The sequence below is a fragment of the Gnatocerus cornutus genome, chromosome 1, assembly GCF_029298725.1.
Source record: "Gnatocerus cornutus isolate USDA-ARS CGAHR chromosome 1, icGnaCorn1.1, whole genome shotgun sequence".
In the NCBI taxonomy this organism is placed as follows: domain Eukaryota; kingdom Metazoa; phylum Arthropoda; class Insecta; order Coleoptera; family Tenebrionidae; genus Gnatocerus; species Gnatocerus cornutus.
Window position 1 is genome coordinate 31,702,873 of NC_142233.1, and position 24,695 is coordinate 31,727,567.

At 33.7% G+C, this 24,695-nt stretch overlaps 1 protein-coding gene across 1 annotated transcript; it reads right to left on the minus strand.

Moving 5' to 3' along the window:
• Nucleotides 1–9,709: 9,709 nt before the first annotated feature.
• Dus4 (Dihydrouridine synthase 4) lies at nucleotides 9,710–11,241 on the minus strand. The gene is made up of 6 exons (XM_088041661.1): nucleotides 11,060–11,241; nucleotides 10,889–11,010; nucleotides 10,762–10,837; nucleotides 10,535–10,714; nucleotides 10,278–10,486; nucleotides 9,710–10,226 (listed from the first exon to the last, which is right to left on the minus strand). The coding sequence occupies exons 1-6, from the start codon at nucleotides 11,173–11,175 to the stop codon at nucleotides 9,718–9,720; spliced, it is 1,212 nt and encodes a 403-aa protein (XP_087897787.1). The 5' UTR covers nucleotides 11,176–11,241; the 3' UTR covers nucleotides 9,710–9,717.
• Nucleotides 11,242–24,695: the final 13,454 nt, after the last annotated feature.

Sequence of the window (24,695 nt, forward strand, 5' to 3'; positions counted from 1 at the left end):
AACGTCTTCCGTATTAGAGGAATAATTGAGTTGGATAAGAGGGGTTGTGAAACTAATAAAATAATTGCAAGGTGCACGTGCCCTTCTGGCAAATAACAAGCATTAGGATCCGTTCCAATCACCACCAAACACCTTAGCAACCAATTTAGAAGGGTGCAATGACTAATGACTATAGTTTTATCATCAAAACTACCCCAAATCTGTGTTTTTTGGGAAAAACGAAGTAAACCCTCATCGATCCGTCTGAAATGAGCATCAGGCGATGTATGCGTGCAAAGGTGAGGCAAAGAGAGGCAGGTAAGGGTGGCTGGAGCAGAATAATGGCGTAATTTGATATCAGCAAGCGGCTCCCTATTTATACAGAACGTCCGACAGCAGCAGCAGCGACGATGGTCGAACGTACGCATCGCAGGGGGTTGGTGTGCCCCCATGTGAACGGGATAATGACGAAAAATCGCAGGTAGAAGCAACGAAATTAAAAGTCTCACGAGATGAGAGTACTTTTTGCGGTTCCGAGTCAACAGTAGATGATGGTCAATGTAAATAAGAAGTATTGTGTGCCCTCTTGAAGAGGGTACCTGGGGAAGCAGCCACCCGAGTGCGGTCAACGAGCGGTGCACAATACTTATTTTGACTCGGGTACTAAATGGCCACAAGAAAGGGATTTTACGCGTTCTTGAGCAAATTGTGTTTTGACGAAACGAGATTTTAAATGCTGAGCAAACAGCTGGAAGAACGTATTAAGTCAAGTAGACAAGAAAAAGGCCCATAAAAGCGCGGCCATCAAATTTAACACTAGAATTATTGAAGGAATTATAGATTTTATCTTTTTGGAAGAAGACGTTTCTTAACGAAGTTTATTTAATTTCTCGTGTCCACTCACTGAAACCTGCTTGAATAAAGCAGATGAGCAGCGGCAGCTTCATCCTTTACGTTTTTTTACCACCATATCTGGTGTCTTCCACTCGATGAGACCACCTAGTACTTTGACCCTTAACACCGATTGATAACAGGCCTAAGAAGCCGTACGTGTTTAATTTTTGACTGTTTGTCGGAGCGGAAATTTCGGAAGCCCGTTAACCGGATGTGGCTCACGCATCACGAAATGAAGAAGCCCCAAATTGAACTTCCTCATCTGGGAGCGGATTAAGGCACACATCGCGACACACCCAATCGATCATTTTGTTATATACCTGAAGGATTAGCAGTCAGCGAACATTGCTCGTAAACAGAAGTAATGTTCTTTGTGCAAACTCGCAGACGCTTCTTCCGCCTCATCAGATACCGGGGGCTCGTGCTGGCGCCGAAAGGAATTACCAGCACGCAGACCAAAATCTCTTATTATTCCTCTTGACCTTTTCAATAAGGCCAGCAATTATACCTGAATACGGAAATAACCCTCAACCCTTCAATAAAAGGGTGACATTCTTAAACCCACGTCACTACATAAATATGTGAGAAAACCGCGTAAAGTGGTGAGAACCGTTCGCCCCATTATAATAAAATTAACCCGTTCCTACCCTTTCCACAAACCGCACAATACTCAATCGAAGAAATTCGCTTTTTCCAGTTTCGCCTTTAAATCGCCTCACCCTTTCTCAACCCTTTAAGTTGTAATTCCGTCATGGGAATGCACTTTTTTCCTGTTTTGAGAAAGTCCACACTTTCTGTTTTATTTTTTAAGCGTTTCAGCTTGAACAAAACACTCGGTAAGTCGAAACATTCTGGTTTCTACAAAAGAGTGTTTGGATAACAGAAGTGTTTATTTAACTGCAAAAACATCCCTTCTTTTCGCCCGCGCTGTCTTTTTGCCCGAGTCCGCGGTGGAGAAATGTTATATTTAGAGCGAGTTTTGGAGGTAACGTGAGATGGCGGGGATTATTTTTAAATTTGAATTTTCAAACATTACTCTAATTATATGATACATTCGTTTTATTTACGCGCAGATACAGGTAATATCTAAGAACGGAAATAGCGCGCTTGAGGGAGAAAGCGCAGATGGGAGAGTATCAGGTTTTACTGCGTTTGGGGAAAATAAATTATAAAAACAACAAAAAGTTACGAAGACAAAAAGCTCCATGAAAATAACAGAATTATAAAAAGCTCGTTTTTGGTTAAAATGCGCAACCGGTTTGGCTTCGCTTGTCCACTTTGCACTTCAAATGCCGATTTTTCTTGTAAACAGTTTTTAACTGACTCTCCCTCTTTGAGGGGTCGTTATTGCAGGGGGAAGTGTCTATCCAATAATGGCCCATAATAGACTCTACAGGGGCTAAATTAAATCACAGGAATGATTACACCGATCCCTATCAACTCCCAAAAGTGTCGTAATTAAAAGTCCAAACTCGTCTTAATTAAACGCTAAAAACTTTTTACCTAGATCGAAGAAAACATCAATAGAGGCGAAGGAAGAGCGACTCGTGTTACATCCTCCAGTGCGACACAAAAGACATAGAAATGAACAACAATCAAAAGACTATTATGTCAGACAAGTCCTGTTGAGTTTTAGGTAAAAAAACGGAGGTAACGACCTGGAAATCGCGATTATTATAAGGAGCCTATTTAAACTATTAGCTATCGTCAGCTATTGTTAAAAAAGACACAATAGAAGAACGAAAATAGATCGAATTACCCATTCTGATCCTATCAAATTTGGAATCTCTAACTTGGTACAATTAATCTGTAATGGCTAATACATCTGTTATCCTGTGTATCTAAAACACCTACCTAATATTAGCAAATTCAATTGTGGCGTATAACAAGGAACGAGCTGAAACGCCCTTGTCGAGGGGTGAAGGGAATGTGGACGCCGAGCGTCGCTACGGAGGTTTCCGATTACAAGGAAATCCAATTGCAATGGAATTTATAATTGTGTATCAGATCCAGTGGCAAATTTCATTATCCGGGGCGATAAGTGCTAAACTTATTAGCACAAAGCTTTGATGGCTTAAGAGGAATTCAAGACGAATTTTGCGAATTTTTGACCGGCAGATGGGCAGAAATGGGTCGCTTTGCTTTGTGTTTTATCTGATCGACCCATCGATGGGTGTATGGGGTGTATTAGCGGCATAATGATGGAGACGGCTATTCATGATCGAGAGATAACAAATCGGGCCAAAAAGAGAAACAACTAAATTTGAGTAATGGCAGCTCTGGATGCTACCGGAATTTTGTTTATAGAAAAAAAAAATATTTTTGAGCTACCTAAAAACAAAAAATTCCAAAATTTGATTTATAGGTAGGACCAATTTGTGTTTTGGTACAATTTATAAGCAGGTCCAAAATAGTAACCTCCCTAAATTTCACTATTATAACACTACAGATATCAAAAATACACTATTTAAAAAAAAGTCTGAATCACCTTGGAGGGACCTCAAAACAAAAATTTCTAAAATATGATCACTTATTCTATCAATTTGTAATTTGGTATAATTTTTAAGATGGTCCAAAATGGTAACCTCCCTAAATTTCACTATTATAAAGCTACAGATAACGAAATTACACTATTTAAAGAAAACAAATCTAAATCATGTTGCAAGAACCTCGAAACAAAAATTTCTAAAATTTGATTATTTGTTCTATCAATTTGTAATTTGGTACAATTTATAAACGCACTCAAAGTAGTAACTTCCCCAAATTTCACTGATATAAAGCTACAGATAACGAAATTACACTATTTAAAGAAAAAAAATCTGAATTTTCTTGAAAAAACCTCCAAACACAAATTTCCGAAATTTGATTTACTTGCTCTATAAATTTGTAATTTGGTACAACTTATAGACTGATCCAAAATAGTAATCTCCCCAAATTTGACTGTTATAAAGCTATGGAAAACAAAATTACAGAATTTAAAGAAAAGATCTGAATCATGTTGGAAGGATCTCAAAACAAAAATTTCTATAATTTGCCCTACTTGTTCTATCAATTTGTAATTTAGTAAATTTATAAGTTAGTCCTAAATAGTAATCTACCTAAATTTCGCTATTATAAAACTGCAGATAACGAAATCTAAAGAAAACAAATCTAAATCATGTTGGAAAGACTTCGAGACAAAAATATCAAAAATTTGATCTACTTGTTCTATCAATTTGTTATTTGGTACGATTTATAAAAGCACCCAAAATATGTAGTAACCTCCCCAAATTTCGCTATTATAAAACTGCAGCACAATTTAAAAAAAAATGTAAATAATTTTGGAGGGACCTCGAAACGTAAATTTCCAACATTTGATTTATCTATTCCAGCAATTTGTAATTTGGTACAATTCACAAACAGGTTCAAAATAGTAATCTCACCAATTTCAATTGTTATAGCGCTGTGAACAACGAAATTACAGCATTTAAAACAAAAACAAAAAATGCCAATGTAAAAATTTATTTCGCACGTTTGGTTGGTTGCAATTCTGACATTTCATAACGTCAAATTGTCCGGCAAGCAGAGCTACCAACATAATTTAGTAGTTGGTAAAAATTACTTTCCGGGCAATTCCGGGTGCATCGATAGAAGAATAAAGTTCATGATCGTTTTAACTATCAAAGTGCGGATTGCACTCTTCAGCTGTGAGTGCAAAGTTAAAATTACACAACTCTTGTCGTCGCTGTCAAAGAGCGAGAAACAAGTTTGAGCAACACCTGAAAACACGACTCTTTAAATTGTCCACACAAATTTGTCATGCGATACAACCAACGAATATTTCACTGTTGATGTTGGCGATCGTGTGTGGTGTGGTCATTCAATCTCACCAAAACGCATAAATCCCCTAAATTATCATTTTATCTACGATTTGGATTTACGAACTCTCCGCGAGGATCCTTGACTTTTCCCGTGTTTTTCCGGAGCGTGGTGCATTCCGCCGGCTTGACCGCCACATTCACGCCTACGCGACCGTTTTTGATCAACATTTATGAAACGCTGAATAGCAAAACAGAGCCTATTGACACTGTCCTGGTAACCTTGAAGTATTTCAACAATGTATAAAAATTCCATTTTCTAGCACACTTCACTCTCTTGTTGTTCTCGCGGCCTTTTCTGTCTTTTTCGTCGAGAATAGGTGACGAAAGGTATTTGCACTTTGCTGAATAAACGTCTCAAAGAAATGCGCAGAAAAGTAGAACGCCGTCATCAGAAAATTTAGTGTCAAGAACCATCATGGGAACCGCGCAGCTTCATCATTTCCGTTCAAAAACCAAAAATTCTTCCATGCAAATATTTCGCGATCATTACCAATCATTGTTGATTCCCCTCGGAAATCTTGACCCCAATTTCCCATAGTCCGCCACATTTTCAAAGCTCGTTTTGTGAGATTTTACATGCGGGACAAAAACGCGATTGTGAGTGAAAGAACGGAAACAGTTGTCAGTGCTGGAAACTGGCGGTCGCTTGGACGTGTCAATCATGTCTCTGTCATTTTCGATGTTTGAGATTTACACAGCAGCGTCTGCTTAACCGCCTTGGGTGCACGCTTGTCGGCGTTTTGTTCAGTTTGCCAATGCACTGCTTTTTCTCTATTTATTTTTTCTACGAAAGTGAAAATGTTGCTGCGGCGACCACAACTTGGTGGGCACTCGACTGGAAGACGACTTAATAATGTGGCGGATAATAACAAGGCGAAACGGATGGCTTTTGTGGAAAAATCGACCACTTTTGATTTTGAGGGAATGATGTAAACTGACGTTGCGAAACTATGCAAGTGGAATGGGATAATGAAAGGTGACGGCGGACTTTTGGGGAATCGAAAAAAAAAGTGTCTGGACTTTCAGTTCGTTATCAAAGTATTATTGCGACATTCTGTCTATCAATTTTAATATGAGAAAGTGTTGTCTATAATGTCTGAGACTGTAAACAAACGGAGTTTCTCAACTCCATTCCGACAATTCTTTCCCATTTCACAACTCCGCTGGTATCTGAATGAAAATATTTTCGTCACCCGATTCCCTGACTCACTTTTAATTCACAAGAGTGTAGAATGTCCGATTTAATAAATAAATAGATACGTTTGTGTATAATATGCGACGTACGCTGAGAATTTATCAACAAACCGCGCCACTGATCTAATTCTTCAATTAATCTCCCCGAGACAAAATGATAAACGACATCATTAAGCGATAAATACAACCTCCCGCCTTTTATAACTTCCGTATGTGTGTCATTTTAAAATATATGACGTTGACGATTTCTAAATCAGATAAAAAAATATTCCCCATGGATGGGGTTGGTACGTCTGTAACGAGCCCCCCAGCGGCCGATCTCCATAAATTTTCCTTCCAAACTGCTCGACAGCTGCGAGGAATGAATCAGGAAAAGACGTCGAAAATTTTCAAGTTTCATATTGAAAATTAATGAAAAGTTCGTGCTTGGGATGATCAATTGATTATGATCGGTGTGATGCTATTTATGATCACCGATTCCTGTATATAGCCATAAATGTCAGCATGTCACTTGATACTCAGTCACATTTAGACATCACACGGTACAGGAAGATGCCTAAAAAAGCCAAATATATGCCTGGAATTCCTACAAATCAGGGGTTAATGCCACATAAACTACCGACGTGCTATTAGGAAGACACCACAATTTTTTAACGCCGCCACGGTTTTTTTGGGGGGTCCGAGAAGGAGGGTTTATTGGACGGTAAATTATTTTGTCTCAAATATCTAGACGATTCACTGTAAAACAACATTCATAATAGTAAAAATTAATTGATTATGTCGTTTCTGACAAGTCAACTTTGACAAGTATGTTCGGATATATTCATATCACCCTAGTGACTTTTACTTTCGTAAATGGATGTACGAAAACATCAACCATCTAACTATGTGAAATACGTCACTTTTATATGAGGTCGTAGAAAAATGACACTCAGAAAACATAAAAAATGAACTATTGTCGAGACTTATGGTCACATCTGACATTTATAAATTATTGTGTACCTAGTTGGTACACAAAAAGTATACAAGACTACACTGAATAAAAAAATTTTAATATGATTTTAAAAATAGAAATATTATCTTAATTGATATAATAATTTGGGTAAAAACCACTTTGGTGATAATCTTCATTATGGTAAAAAGATTTTTAATTATAAACGCATCTGAAGAGCAGACGATTTGGGCAATTTTTACCGCACGGTGTGTGTAAACGTCCATAGCGCTTGTAAATACAAGGTGTTTATAAATGTTTCTAGCATCAAGGGTGGCGCTGAAATTCTTGCCATGCACTATTTTGCCGCTTTGTTTTCATATTGAATATAACTATCTTAAAAATTATTTACATTGTTACTTACGTCAACGAAGTTTCAGTTACAGTTTTGTGTCCAAGTTTTTGATTTTCAGGTTTTAAACCACAACTAGAACAGTTTATTTCTCAAAACTTACTGTGCTCCATGTTTGAGGTTAACTGCAAATGTCAGTTGAAAAATTGCAACCCACATTTATAATGAGCGGCAAATTTCTTTGACATTTCATAGCCACCCTTGATGCTAGAAACATTTATAAACACCTTGTATAATGTTTTCATAGATGTCATTTGAATGTTAATTTGACGTTTACAATTCATCAGGCCAAAAATACCTATTTTACGATTCAATGATTTAAAAAATAAAATTTTAACTTTGCGAAAAGAACGAAACGAAGTTTGCGATTTTAATTATCATATTCGGTAGCACTGTATCTATGTGGCAGTTTGTAATGTCAAACCAATTCTGCCAACGGAACAAAATAATAAAAAGTTTTGATCCGCTGCTAAAATTTACAGTGAGAGAAATCTTTGAATCTAGACCTTGCAGAAATGAAAATTCATGATCATGACCACGCAAATCTGTAAACTGAGCTATTCATTGATTGTAATTAAAGTAATTAAATTGCAAGTGAATTAAAGGTAAGTAATTAAGAGGGTCATTAAGTTCTCATCTAAGGATTTATAAGCTACATACTCTGAAACGTCTTTTCCTGAGTTTGACCGAATAGATACTGAATTAAACTGTACTAACATGCAAAAAATGCAATTCGCACTAAATTGAAAAAACTGAAATAATTTTGAATAAAAAAATTAATTTTTGGTCTCTTTGAAAGAGTTTCTTTTCTGACAATTTGAATCCGATTTTTTGCAATTTAGAAGTTAGAAGGCTGAAAATTTATAAAAAATCTATATATAATATGATCTATATTTTTAAGGACCGCTTTACACAATAATTTGATTTAAATTAAGTTAATCGCACAACTGATTTGAGATTGCTGGCATTTGATTGGCAGAAAAACGATCACATCTCACTTTAACATGATGTTAAGTACTTAATCTAAATTAAAGAGTTAACATAGCTTCTGTAAACCAGCCTTATATCCTAGAAATCTGAATTTTTATTGCAAATTTTTATAAAGCTCGTAACATTTTGTAAGAGTGGTGTATTTTTACTTACCAACTGAAAGTATGAAAAATTTGGCTACAAAAGCGAAAACATATTCTCAAAAAATTCAACTACTTGTAAAATTAATTGTAAACTTTGTAGTCCAAGAAAAATAAATTTAAAAATTTGATGAAATTTGACAAAACTGGAAAGTTCATTTGAGTCCGGAAAAGTGTCCAACAAGCTTATCTCTGTGAAAATGAAACTGAATAAAATTGCTTTTAAAGTGATAATTCTGGAACTTGGAACAAGAATTGCGGAGCCACCGGACTATAAATAAAAAAAATCTTACCTCATCATATGAGGGCAGCGGCGTGTAGTCAGAATACGTAGAAATATTGAACAACATCGGCGCTTTTCTCAAAAATCCCCGAAAAACTCTATCAAACCATCACGAAAAATCCCAAAAAACTCATCTCAGACCACACTCCGAAAAAAGCACAGGTAACACGATACCTCCCTATGGAGCCCCCGTCCAATTTAAAAGTCAAATAAATATATCTACACTCTTATTAGCGGCTTTAAGTGAACAATTAAATTACAAGCTTTGACGATATAGCTTACAATTTACGGGCACTTGCCGGCGACGACAGCGCCACTGCATCGAACGAAAGGACGGCCAACTAAGAAGGGGCGATGGAGGGGAATGTAGCCCTAGATAGGGAAGGTGGAGCGAAGAGACTTTTTACACACCCTGTAGCGTTGGCACGCCTCCAAAGGCGTGGCTAGATTTCGGGGGTCCTGAGATGATGAGAAAAAGAAAATTGGGTGCGAGATATTAAGGATTATTGCGTTTTTCATGGAAAAGATTTGAGATTATTGTTGAGGATTTAATAAAAATGAGATGGAGGTGGTTCGGTTGAGGGTGCAATCGATAAGGGAAAGATGCGAAATGGCGGAGAAGAAAGTAAGACGTTTTGACGAAAAGTCGGTTTATTTACAAAAAAAAACAAAAGACCTTCTTATCAACTGAGAAAAAAAAAGAATCGAAGTCACATTATTTGCATTATTACCTCACAAGTATAAAAAAGTACACATTATTGTTTCCGATTACTTTATGCATATTTAACTTTGATAGGTCAAGTTGTCAAATCAGCTATAACCGGCTGGAACAACACAATATAAGAATTAATAGTATCAGCAACAAAGTAAATGAAGCCATAAGCCGTGTCATAACATAATCAATTAATCATTAATCCAGGAACAATAACAGTAATTCATTATTTGATCGATTACGCAAAACGAGTTAAGTTATGCAACCGAAAATACACATAAAAAGAACAAAGAACGACAACGAACTTTTTCACTACATTATCTCATCCGTTCTCTAGAAAAATGTTCGACCAATCGCACCCCTCGTCAACTTTCTTCTTAAAATAGCCCCCCTGACTGCTATAATCGTACAAAAAATCACAGCTCTGCTCCGAGGCGCCCCCCGGTTTCATGTCTTCATAAATCTCACCCCTGCTACTAAAATCTAGATCAAGAATCCGATAATTGTGGAACTCCTCCGCATCAAACAACTGTGGCGCAATATCAAATTTATCCTCAATAAAATTCAAGACATCACTAAAACTCTGTAAATTATTGAAAACACGTTTCTCCCCCCGTGAGAGAACTTTCTCCAACATGAAAACTAGATGGTGGTGAAAACATTGGAATGTCAAATTTGTTGGCTTTTCTGGAATTGTGGCAAAACTGCCCCTTATTGGAAGGGTTGAATTGTAACAGATGTTGAGCCAATTTTGGATGCACTCCGTGGGGGTGGTTAACGTGGCGGTGAAGAGAGAAGGGTTGGTGAGGAGACCGTTGGCAACCATCACCCCTAATGGTTATAATAGTTGTGCCTTAAATTAGTAAGAATTTGGGGTGTTACCTTTACAGTTTGTGGCTTCTTGGAGCTCCAAGCACTCTTCCCAATTTTTTACCCCTCCGTTCGCCACGACTGGTACCCCAACATTACCAACAATTGTTTTTAAAGCCTCCAAGTTCACGTCCCCTGTGAGTTGATCCGACGTGCGCCCATGGATCGTTAAAAAACTAACGCCGCTTTTTTCCAACTGTTTACAAATCTCAACGCTTTTTCTGTAAAAACAACCCAAAATAAGTAATAAAAAATGGTAAATTAGTTACTGGAGCTCCTTTTTTAGCCTCATCTTCACGCTAACTGTGAACGGTTTTGGGATTTTATTTCTGCACTGTCTGACTAAATCGCTTATTAATTCAGGCTTCTCTAACATTATACAACCTAAACCCTGTTGTTTCGCCCATCTCTGGGGGCACCCACAGTTCAAATCCACCCCATTGCAAAACCTACAAAAAGCCATGAGAACATAACCTTACTTTTTTGCTCTACTAACGGGGATACCAAGTATGCAGCCCCCACGAAATCGTGAACTGTGTTAGCCGCAAACTGCGTAATCAAAGGGACGTCATCTAGAAGTAACAACTTTAGAACTTGTTCTTAAGGAAGTGTTTGAAAGTTACTCAAATTCGTCGTAAATTCGTTTTTTCTAGCCTTGTCACTCTTGCAAAATGAGTCTGCAAGAATCATGGGGGTGTAACACAAGTCGCAACTGTACGTTTTGACCAGATTTCTAAATTGGAGTCTGAAAATTTAGATTAAAAAGAAATCTTAAGAAGTGAGGTTAGGTTTACTTGCTGTAGCGCACCATGGGGGCGCAAATCTTCACCAGGTCTTTTGTTTGGAAGAGGTCCATTACATTTATGGGGGTTTTGGAGGTTTGGCTCGGATTTTTTGAGTCATTTTGCATTATTTTCGATTTGTTTTTTGGGAAAGATTGTGGGGTTATGTTTACTACATCGAGAGGGCGCGTTCGATGTTCGACAAGCTTGTTGATGTTCATACATCGAAAAAATCTAATCTTTTATTTAAATTGTTTTTTAATAACTATTGACTAAACATTTTTAATGTTTGTATTTATTTCTTTTCTTTTGCTCATAGGTTTGTTTTTTATAATATATTTAAGTTTTGAAGAATAAAAATAATAAAGTGAATAACTGGTTGCATAGTCACCATTTAAAAGCACACAAAAATTCAAATTATTACTAATTGGTAAGAATTGTGTCAATTTAAGCAACTCCAAATCCACAAATAAAGTCTTATTATGTACATTAGAAAATTGATTACTTCTAACTTTACTCGCATTAGCTTAATTTATTACTGTTTACGTATGTAATAAATTGAATTTTATTCTTAATTCCTTACCAGCCATTTCCTTTCATCATTTCCGTGTCAATATTTGCTCTCTAAGTACGTGCGGCCACACCAAAAAGATGAAATTCAAACCTTCTCCCAAAGACCTAAATTTGCTGAAATATTTCTGTTTCTACCTCGATTTGCTCCTCATCACGCCATGGTATAATTTTAATCAAAAAACGTTCAAACAACCCAATCTAAAGAAGACATACGCTTGTTTTTTTCTGGGGATCAAACTATTTCTACTTCTGCTCGTAGTAAAAGGTCCAGTTTTCCATTTTTTATTGGGGTCAAGTTTGATGTCGCAAAAAATTGGTTACATCATCATCGGCGTCAATTTGTTCCTTCTTTTACTTTTAACCATCAATCAGTCACTTTTTTGTGACACGAAATGGAGACGTCTTTTTTCAAATTTGGAGAAATTCGAAGCAAGAGCTTCAAAGAAAATGTGTTTTTGCTTAGGTTTTCAACAATTGTTGTCTATTGCATTAGCCTTGTTTCTTTCATACATGTTTGTGGCGCTTTTCAATGTGCCATTTCTTCAAAGTTTTAGCCTAAGCCTTGCTCTTGATTTGTGTTACGAATTTACTGTAATAGCACTGATGACTTATTTGTCTCATTGTATCCAGCGGCGCTACCGCGCATTGAATATGAGTTTTTTGTTTATTTGGAAAAGCCCGCATCTCGTTCGTGAATTAGAAAAGAGCGTTCATTGTTACCAACTTCTTGGGGAAACCGTGGAAATTTTCAACGAGCTCTTCGGCTACCAGATTCTTCTAGTTACTTTCAATTGCGGCGCGCAAGTAATTCACTGTCTAAACTTTGAATTTGTTATTGCGGTGGGTGTTATCAAAGTAAACTACAACTACGCTTACCTGTCGATTAGAACCTGTTTTGTGGCAATGCTGGTAAGTACTCGAAATTAATTCATTAGTCTGATTTGCGTTTTTAGTATAATTTCTTGATGATGGTCTTCTCTTTTGATTCAACGATTCAAGAAGCGAAAAAGTTTATAGATCTGTGCTACCAAACCCAGAGAAAGGTGCCAATAGAATCTAAGGAAATTGACAGTGTGATAAGGCTTACAAATTATGCGAAATATTATCAACGAGAATTCAGCGTGGGTGGGTTTTTTAAAATTGATAAAGTTATTATTTTTAGCATATTGACCAATGTCACTACTTATTTGATAGTGGCGATTCAGTTTAATCAAACAAATCTGCAATGCTATCATTAATTTGCGAATTTTGATTGTGGAAATGGTGAATGCGACGGGTTAATTTTTTTTATAATTAATAAATTAATTAATTTATTATTACTATTTTTAACAAGCTTATTGACTCTGCCAAATTGCAAAAATTTTAGAGCTGGGAACAGGTTTTTGGACAATCTAAAAATTTCCAATATTTTAGACAAAATTTTTTTTTAATTTTAAGAATTCAAGACCAAAATTTGAGGACATTACTACTTTTGACATGTTTAGTGACTCTGTCAAGTTTAAAAATTTTAGGACCAAAAACAGAATTTTTAGAAATTTTTTCTTTTCGGAGAAACTAAAAATTTCTAATATTTTGTATTAAATTTCGTGTTTTTGCTAATTTTAAAAATGCAAGAAATTAATTTGGAGGTGCATACCTTTGGCATGCTTATTAACTTTGCTAAGTTCTGAAATTTTAGAAGCGGAATTAGATTTTGCAAAAAAATTTTCTTTAGAAGAAACTAACAATTTCCAGTTTTTTATATTAAATTTCTCGTATTTTTGCTAATCTTAAGAATTTGAGACTAAAATTTGCAGGCAATACTACTTTTGACACTCTTATAGTGACTTTGTCAAGTTTCAAATTTTTATAACCAAAAACAATTTTTTTTAGAAATTTCTAATTTTCTATACATATGTAATAAATTTCGTGTTTTCGCTAATTTTAATAATACAAGAATGAAAGTTGGAGGTGTTATTACTATGGAAATGCTTATGCAGTCTGTTAAATAGCAATATTTGAAAACTAGAAACTGATTTTTTAGAATCATTTTATTTTTGGACGAATTAAAAATTTCCACAATTTTAGATAAAATCTCGTATTTTCGCTAATTTTAGGAATACAAGAACGAAATTTAGAGGTGTGACTACTTTTAACATGTTTATCAAGTCTGCCAATTCTAAATTTTAAGAACCTGAATTAGATTTTATAGACATTTTTTTCTTTAGAACGAACTGAAAATTTCCTATTTTCTACAATATTAATTTCGTAATTTTGCTCATTGTATTAACATAAAAATAAAAGTTGGAGATGTTATTACTTTTAAAATGCTTTCGAAGTCTGTCAAATTGCAGAAATTTAAAACCAGAAACAGATTTGGTGGAATTATTTTATTTTTGGGCGAACAAAAAATTTCCAATATTTTTGATAAAATCTCGTATTTTTGCTAATTTTAAAAATTCAAGACTCAAATTTGGAGACAATACTGTCATTTCGCTAACATCTGTCATTAATTTGACGTATTTATGTCAATTTTAAATATGCGTTTGTTAGTTGCTAGCCTACTAGATAAATATCTAATTCAATTGATCACTAGCTATTTGTGCTCGTGTGACACGACCTCACTGTTCGAACAAACAGCGGCAAACAGCCAAATTTGCGTCTGTGCATTATAAAATGTTTTAGTGCGCATTCTCTTTTTGTTTATAAGTATTTAGATTGTACAGATAAAAAAAATGTGTTTATTTTTTATCGTTCACTGACACTTTCGTTTAGCTTTCCAATTCAAATAAGTGCGGTCACTCTAGTAAAATGAATTCTAATTTTTCTCTCAAAGATTTTAGTTTATTGAAATGTGTCAGTTTCTATTTCGATTTGCTTCTAATCACGCCATGGTACAATTTTGAACAAAAAACGATCAAAAGACCATATCTGAAGAAGATATATGCCTGTTTGTTTTTGGGGGTTAAATTGTCTCTCATTCTGATTTCAACTGACTCCACTTTCAAATCTATTCTTTATAGAGGACTGAACACTCAGAGAATGGGATACTCTTGCTCCATTATTGTTTTCAACCTTTTCCTACTTTTTACGATAAAGCAGTCTCTTTTTTGTGACACGAAATGGAAACGTTTTTTCACAAACTTGGAGAGCATCTCAAGAGAAGAAGAGGTGTCCAAGAAATTGTGCTTTTATTTAGTTTTTCAACAACTGGTGTCACTTATTTTAGCCGTGTTTATGACAAATATGTTTGTAGAGCTTTTCAAATCGTCATTAATTCAGAGTATTACCATGAGCCTTGCTTTAGACATAAATTACGAGTTCACTGTAATGGCTCTATTGACTTTCTTGGCTCAGTGTATCAAACAGCGCTACCACGTTTTAAACACGAGATTCTCAACCATTTGGAAAAGTCCGATACTTCTGTATGAACTTGAAAAGGCAATCAACTGTTACCAAATCCTGGGAGAAACTGTCGAAATTTTCAACGACATCTTTGGTCAGCAGGTTCTTATAATTGTTATAAATTGTGGCCTTCAACTTATTCACACTTTAAATATGGAATTTGTATTTGTGACGTATGTCATGGATCAAGATTACCAATCAACTCACATGGCGATGAGAATTTGTTTTCTGGGAATGCTGGTAAGTATTATTGGGTTCTACTGTAATACAATTCGAGTTTTTAGCTCAATTTTGTGATAATGGTCTTTTCTTTTGATTCAACGGTTCAAGAAGCAAAAAAATTCATAGATCTGTGCCACCAAACCCAGAAAAACCTGCCGATAGAATCGACAGAACTAAACATTGTGACAAAGTTTACAAAGTATGCGAAATATTACCAACCACAGTTCAACGTGTGTGGGTTTTTCAAAATCGATAAAATTATTATTTTTAACATATTGGCTAATGTTACAACTTATTTAATTGTATCGATTCAGTTTAATCAAACAGTCATTCGTTCGATTATTGATAATAATACAAGACAAAAACCAAAATATTCTTAGTAGCTTAATTTGAAATGAATACATATGTACTATAACACCAATAATGCAAATTGCACAAGATATTGCTATATTACATCACAAAACAAAAAGCCGTTGGATGCTACTGACATATGTCAATTATTCGACATTTTTATGTCAAGTTCAGACGCACCTTTGTGAGATGCCAGTTGACCAAATTAGATAAATAATTTAATTGATGACACTGTAGTAAAATAAATGTATTGATCGCTCTGTATAATTTATTATATAACAAATACAAATATTAATGTAAAAAATAATCAATTTATTTTCTGTCTGCAATATTAATTAAATATGTGTTAGAAGTAAAGGTTGAAACAATTATATTGTCGTTCAATAAAACAAAGAATAAATAATGAATTGTGTTATTTAAGTGTCACGCAACTTTTTATAGAATTATCACCAACTTGTTGGTAAAAACTGTTAATTTAGCCAGTCTTGAATCCACAAATAAAGACTAATTAAATACATAAGAAAATTGATTACTTCATACTCAACTCGCATTTGCTTAATTCATTACTGTTTACGTATGTATTAAATTGAATATTATTCTCAACTCCTTCCCAGCCATTTCCTTTCATCATTTCCGTTGGCAATATTAGTTTTCTAATTCGGATAAGTGCAACCACACCAGTAAGATGAAATTCAAACACTCTCTCAAAGATTTTAATTTGCGGTTTTGACCTCAATTTGCTCCTATTCATTCCATGCTACAATTTGTATTTTTAGGGACCAAATTATAGAAGGCCCCCTTATTAAGAAGAAAAAATGCCATTTTGCTAGAATTTCCGTAATTTTTCAAAATTTAGGAATACATGAAAGAAATTTGGGGCCATTATTATCTCTGACATGCTTAATAACTAACTTTTTTATTTTTCGACAAATTACAATTTTCTAATATTCAATATTAAATTTTGTATTTTTGCTAATTTTAGGAATATAAAAATGAAATTTGAAAACATTACTACTTTTGACACGCTTATTGACTGTACTAAACTTAAAAAAAAATTAGAACTAGTGTAAGACGTCAAAAATTGAGACGAAGGTAACAACATCAATGTGAATAAACCTCCCCGCTAACATATGTTTTACTTGACCTTGACTGATTTGTTCCCTTTAACCTATTAGGGGGAAATATCTTTAGTATGCTGGTGGTCGTGATTACGTGCGCTTGGGCGTCTGTGTCGTACCCGTCAGGGTCGTACTGGCCCAATGCGGAGTTGTTATAGTAGGACGCTTTTACCATGGCGTACCTGACTTTTAGAGTCGAATATTATCTTATTGCACTCATAATGTGAAGGGTGTAAACAGGCTATTGTGTCCGAAAATTAAAATTTACGACATCTTCAAGTAGGTAGAAAAAGGTTTACCCGTGCCTCTTCCAGGTATTAGCTCGAAATGATTATTATTGATCCCTTCAATGTTTTCTTTTAAAAACGTTATTAAATTTTTAATTTTTGTTTATTAATTTGAAAAAACCGAGAGACATCAATTTTTCAAACATCTTCATTAAATTGATCTAACCAAGGTTGACACATCATAAAATAGGTTGTAAAGAAAACAAAGTGAACAAAATTCGCCAAACAGTTAACATCAAAATGATTTTAATACTTACCGGTCGTCTTTATACATATTACCACTCCAAATAGATTGTTTAAAAAAACCTTTTAGTTTAACGACATTTTAATGTTCGACTTAAAGTCCCCATTTTTTCTAAAAATTAAAGAATTAAGCACAAATAGTTTAACAGACTTCTTACAAAAGATTCTGGAAAGTACCTATTTATGGATTAATTAAACAGCAAAATTGGATTGCGATAGAAATCTAATTTTGCGTATGTCAAATACGGGTGCAAATGGTACCGTTCTGGGAAAAAACAATGAAAAGGAAACGAATGTTTATAATTTATTTCGCAAATTCAGAAACATATTGTTGATATTAAATTTTGAATTACTATCGCGAAATTAAAATTTCGCACATCAAATTGATTGATGTTTAAAAATTGTAAACTATCCTTTGTCTTTATAACCTTAAAATTTATAAACAGCACAGCAAGTGTCAGAAATTTACTTTGTATGTCAGTCGCAATGACAATAAAGGTTGCTTTACATTGCCATGTCAAAAAGTGATTCGAAAATTCTTTATAATTATGTAAAATACACGTTCCAACATGATGCTAATTTTTTCGTTCTCATTGTAAAATTTTAAAAACTTAATAGCCCTCGATTTTTTTAACTTATTTAAAATTTAAATTAATAAACAAAAATTTAAAGCTTATCAACGTAATTAAAAAAAAACACGGAGAAGGGATCAACAATCATCTTGAGCCCCCGCGCTAATACCTAGAAGAGGCAGGGGTCCACATTTTTCTACCTACTTGAAGATGTCGTAAATTTTAATTTTCGGACACAATAGCCTGTTTACACCCTCCACATTATGAGTGCAATAAGATAATATTCGACTCTAAAAGTCAGGTACGCCATGGTAAAAGCTGTCTACTATAGCTCTACGTCGTTCTGAGCAAGTGTATTCCTCAGTGTTAACTCTTTCCTTCAGGGGCTTTGGCCCCTGGCAGACTCGTGTAAGTTGGAATGACAGAGCGAGTATAATTCACTATGCTATAAAACCCTTGGCAGACATCTAGATGTAATTCTTGAGCACTGGGTCTCCCCTGGGGGGGGGGGGGGAGGTCCAGGTGAGGCAGACGTTAGCTCATGTAATGGAGAATCCGGAAGGGTTCTCGTGGGCACACAATGCAAATGATGAGAATGTACGGCGGACGTGTTGGAGGGGTCTCCGTGTCCTGTCGCCGGGACGCCGCTTAGTACATGGGTGTGATGGGGATGTGCCCCATTACCTTGGTGGCTGGAACTCTCACACACTTCATGAGTTGATGATCCCCGAACTATACACCTTTACGTGGTTACGTAAATTACGTCGTTAACTAGGAGGTCATCTCCAGAGGGTTGACAGATGGCAACAGTTCGAGCCTATCATCGTCTGGAGCAAGGGGGTGGAACATCCCTGGTGAGTGTACCTTTCTTTCCTACCCATAATTACAGATAAACAGGTGTTGTTATCTTTTCTTTCGAGTCAATCAATGTGGGCCCAATTCTGGCGGGTCCGGTCCTGACTAAATGTACCGATAGGGTAGTTCAGATGTCAGGTGAGTCGATTAGTAGTTTTGATTGGCCGTAGCTAGTACCTGTTAATTAATTTGCGATAATCACGACATCGGGACCAGTAATGGTCTCACACTAGAAACAAATTTTTCAGAATATTTTGAGTTTAAGATGAGCTAAAAATTTCTAATATTTTAGATTAAATATCGTATATTCGGCAATTTTAAGAATACAAGAATGAAATTTGGACCTAGTACCTATTACTTTTGGTGCGTTTATTAACTCTCCCAAGTTTAAAAATTTTAGCACCAAAAACAAATTTTTTATTTTAAAACGAATTAAAATTTTACAATATTCAATATTAAATTTTCTATCTTTGCTAATTTTAGGAATATAAAAATCAAATTAAAAAAACTACTGTTGACACGCTTCTCAATTGTGCCTAATTTCAAAATTTTAGCACCAGAGACAAATTTTTTAGACATTTTTTGATTTAGGACAAATTAAAATTTTCCAATATTCAATATTAAATTTTGTATTTTTGCTCATTTTAGGAACATAAGAATGAAATTTCGAGAAACTACTACGTTTGACACGCTTATTAACTGCAAATTTTAAAACCAGAAACAAATGTTTCAGAATTTTTTTTGAGTTTAGAATGAACTAAAATTTCCAATATTTTAAATTAAATTTCGTATTTTCGGCAATTTTAGGATTACAAGAATGAAACTTAGACACAATCCTACTTTTGATGCGCTAATTAACTTTGTTAAATTTAAAAATTTTAGCACCAAAAGCAAATTATTTAATAATTTTCTGTTTTAGGACGAATTAAAAATTTCCAATATTCAGTGTTAAATTTTGTATTTTCGCTAATTTTAAGATTATCAAAACAAAATTTTAACAAAACACTATTTTTGACACGCTTATGCCAAACTTCAAAATTTTAGAACCAGAAACAAATTTAGACTTTTTTTAGTTTAGGAAGAATTATTTCAACAATTTTGGGCGTCCAAAAATGAAAATTAAACACAGTAGTACTTTTGATGCGTTTATTAACTCTGCCAAATCTAAAAAAAATAACACCAAAAACAAATTTTTTTAGAAATTGTTTATTTAAGGACAAATTAAAATTTTCAAAATTTTCAATATTATTTTTTTTATTTTTGGTAATTTTATGAATAATTGAATGGAATTTGAGAAACTACTACATTTTACAAGCCTATTAACTTCAAAATTTTAGAACAAGAAACAAATTTTTAGAAATGTTTTTTTATTTTAATAATATATAATAATAAAATTTCAATATTCGATATTGAACTTTGTATTTTCGATAATTTTAGAAATACTGAAATCTGGACATAATACTATTTTTGACACGCTTATTAACTCTCTTAAATTTCAAAATTTCAGTAGCAGAATCAGATTTTTTATATTTTCTTTTATATGTAATTAGGTTTTTCAAAATCGATAGGCAGATAGGCATATTTTCAGTTTATTGACTAACGTCACAACTTATATATTTATAGCTATTTAGTTAAATCAGACAAAATTCAGTTCAACAATTTTACAAGTTTACAATTTTTGTGTTAGCAACATTTAAACCTGCACACTGCGATCAATTAATTGTTTTATCTAGTTGCCTGTTTGTGAACATTGATATGTGTGGCATTCCCTAACATCTGTTAATTATTTGACGTATTTATATCAGTTTCAGACTAATGATCGCTAGGGGCCAACCCACTAGATAATAAAAATGAGAAAGACAATTAAAATACTAGAGATAATCCAGACAATAAAGATAAATTAAGATAACTCAATTGATCACTATTTATGCTGACACGACCGCACTGTTAAAATAAAATACGGCAAACAACCAATTTTTGCGTCTGTGCATTGTAAATTTGTTAGTGCGCATTCCCTTGTTTGCTTATTCAATGTAGATCGTAGTGATACTGATAAAATAAATTGAATTTTTTATATTTCGTTCACTGACAATTTTATTTAGGTTTCTAATTCAAATAAGTGTCGTCACGCTAGTAAAATGAATTTCAATTTTTCTCTCAAAGACTTTAGTTTGTTGAAATGTCTCTGTTTTTATCTCGATTTACTCCTCATCACTCCATGGTATAATTTCAACCAAAAAACCTTTAAAAGACCATATCTGAAGAAGATATACGCTTGCTTGCTTCTGGGCGTAAAAGTGTCTTTTATTGTGCTTTCAACAATAGGCCCCAGTTTTAAACGTACTGTTAACGCAGGTTTGATGTCTCACAAAATTGGATACATTTTCTCCTTTATTACATCTTACCTCTTCCTACTTTTTACCCTAAAGCAGTCTCTTTTTTGTGATACAAAATGGAAATGTCTTTTCACAAACTTAGAGAACATCATAAGACCAGGAAAGGTGTCCAAGAAGATGTGCTTTTATTTAGTTTTTCAACAATTGGTATCATATATTTTAGCCGTGCTTCTAACAAAAGTAAATATAAAACTTTTTAAATCGTCAATAATTTCCGGTGTCACTATAAGCCTTGCTATAGAGATAAGTTACCAGTTCACTGTAATCGCTCTATTGACTTTCTTGAGTCAGTGCATCAAACAGCGCTATCACGTTTTAAACACGAAATTCCCAACCATTTGGAAAAGTCCGGACATTCTTCATGAATTGAAAAAGGCAATCCACAGTTACCAACTCATTGGAGAAACTGTCGAAATTTTCAACGACATCTTCGGTCAGCAGCTTTTGCTAATTGTTATGAATTGTGGAATTCAAATGACACACGCTTCGAATCTGGAATGGACCTTTAGTGTGTATTCTTTGGGAAATGAATACCAACTCATTCTCATATCGATAAGATTTTATTTTGTGGAGCTGCTGGTAAGTTTTATCCGGTTCTACTTTAATCCAATTCATGTTTTTAGCTCAATTTTGTGATAATGGTTTTTTCTTATGATTCAACGGTTCGAGAAGCGAAAAAATTCATAGATCTGTGCTACCAGACACAGAGAAAGCTGCCGGTAAAATCGCTAGAAATAGACACTGTGATAAACCTTACAAAGTACGCGAAATTTTACCAACCACAGTTCACCGTGTGTGGGTTTTTCAAAATCAATAAAATTTTAATTTTCAAGATTTTAGCTAATGTTACTACTTTTTTTATTGTGGCAATTCAATTTAGTTAAAAAAAACACGCAAACATTTAACAATAATAAAAAATTAACACGAATGCATATTGGACAGCACATTTGTAATCAAATCACAAACAGTGATCAATTGAATTATTCGTAAGCTTGTTACTCGGTGAACGTTTGTCTTGATAACTGTCATTCAGCGACAAGTGTCATTTATTTGACGTTTAATTGTCAAATTCAGACACACGTTTGTAAGATGCCAGCTGATTACATAAATAATTTAATTAATCACACTGTAGCAAAAAAAAATTCATTGATCGCTCTGTACCTATACATACATAATAATATGTATAATGCATGAAATAACAGATATTACTGTAAAATTTAATCAATTTATTTTGTGTTTGCAATATTAATCTGAATATGTGTTATATTAGAAAGAAAAGGTAAAACAAATAAAATGACGTTCAATAAAACAACGAATAAATAATGAGTTGTGCTATTTAAGTGACACGCACCTTTTTATGAATAGAATTATCACTAACTTATTGGTAAAACTGCTAATTTAACCAGCCTCAAATTCACAATTAAAAAGTAATTAAATACATAATAATGACTTCTTTGAACTCTGCTCGTTTATAGTATGCAGTGTATGTGGCCGCACCAGTAAAATGAAATTTAAACTCTCTCAAAGACTTAAATATTTGCTGAAATATTTTTGTTGATACTTTGATTTGCTTGGACCATGGTATAAAAAGTTTAAACGATCTAATCTAAAGATAATAAACGCTTGTTATTTTCTGAGGTCTAAATTGTAGGAGGCTCACTCTTCAAGAACTTAATAAGACCAAGTTGAAATTTGGGGCTATTACTACTATTTTTGACATGCTTATTTATTCCGGAAAAAAAAATTTTTAAAATTAAAAAAAAATTTAAAATAAATTAAAAATTTCCAATATTCAATAATTTTTTATTTTAGTTTGAACTAGAAATTTTTAACATTTTGTATTAAACTTCGTATTTTCTCTAATTTTAGGAATATAAAAATAAAAGTTGGTGGCATTACTACTTTTGACACTATTATTGACTATGGTAAGTTCTAAAATTGTAGCACCAATATCAAAATTTTTTTAGAATTTTTAATCTAAAAATTTATAAAATTTAATATTTAATTCTATATTTTCGCTAATTTTAGCAATAAATAAATAAAGTTTGGTGAAATTACTACTTTTAACACATGCTTCGTAACATTGCCAAATTAAAAAATTTTAGAACAGAAACCTAATTTTTTAGAAATTTTTAGTTTTGGATGGACTAAAGATTTCCTACATTTTAGACTAAATTTCGTATTTTCGCTAATTTTAAAAATACAAGAATTAAATTTGAAGACGTACTAATATCCATTTACAAAACATAAAAATCAAGTTACCTTTGATTTCTGTAAAATCAGAGTGTACTTTTTCAATCATCATTTCATGGGACTGTATTTTGAAGTTTGTTGTCAATGTCAGTTAAGTTTGTTTAATTTTAGTTTACCGTAGAGAACTTTTAGTGTCTTGTTGAAACTGCCCAATGCAAAAATTATCTATTTCTTACGCTTTCTTGCAGAGTGAGTCGAAATTAAAGACTTCATTTTGAAATTTTGGCATTATGTACATTTGATTACCAATCTCACCAACTGTTCGGTTTAGGGTTATTTTTTATCGCCAACCTTAGTAACTTTTATGTTTTGTGAATGGATATTACTTTTGCCATGCTTGTTAAATCTGCCGAATTCCAAAATTTTAAAACTTTTTTTATTTTATAACTAAATTTGCTGATTTTCTAGATTAATTACCGTAATTAATAAGCGACAACCAGCCAATTTTTCTTAGTGCGCATTCGCTTGTTTGCTTATATAATTTAGATCATACTGATAAAATAAATTGAATTTTTTATATTTCGCTCAATGACACTTTCGTTTACGTTTCTAATTCAAATAAGTGCTGTCACGAGAAAAAAATGAAATTAAGTTTTTCTCTCAAAGAATTGAGTTGTCTGAAATATCTCTGTTTCTATCTCGATTTGTTTCTCATCACGCCATGGTACAATTTCGACCAAAAAACGGTCAAAAAACCATATTTGAAGAAGATATACGCCTGTTTTTTTTTCGGAGTTGAATTGTCTCTCATTCTGCTTTCAACAAAAGGCCCCAGTTTCAAACGTATTATTAACGCAGGTTTGATTTCTCAAAAAATTGGATATTTTTTATCTATTAGTATATGCCACCTTTTCTTACTTTTCACAATAAAACAGTCTCTTTTTTGTGATACAAAATGGAAACGTTTTTTCACAAACTTGGAAAACATCATAAGAAAAGAAAGAGTGTCCAAGATGTGCTTTTATTTGGTTTTTCAGCAATTGGTGTCACTTGGTTTAGCCGTGCTTCTAATAAAAATGTTTGTAGAGTATTTCAGAGCGACATTAATTCAGAGTATTACTATGAGCTTTGCTGTACATCTAAGTTACCAGTTCGCCGTAATGACTCTATTGACTTTTTTGACTAATTGTATCAAACAGCGTTACCACGTTTTAAACGCGAAATTCCCAACCATTTGGAAAAGTCCGCAACTTCTTCATGAATTTACAAAGGCTGTCTACAGTTACCAACTCCTGGGAGAAACTGTCGAAACTTTCAATCACATCTTCGGTTACCAACTTTTTCTAATTGTTATCAATTGTGGCATTCAAATGACTCACACTTTGAATTTGGAATGGTACTTTTCGATGCATCCCATGACACAAGAATACCAAGACATTCTCATAACGATAAGA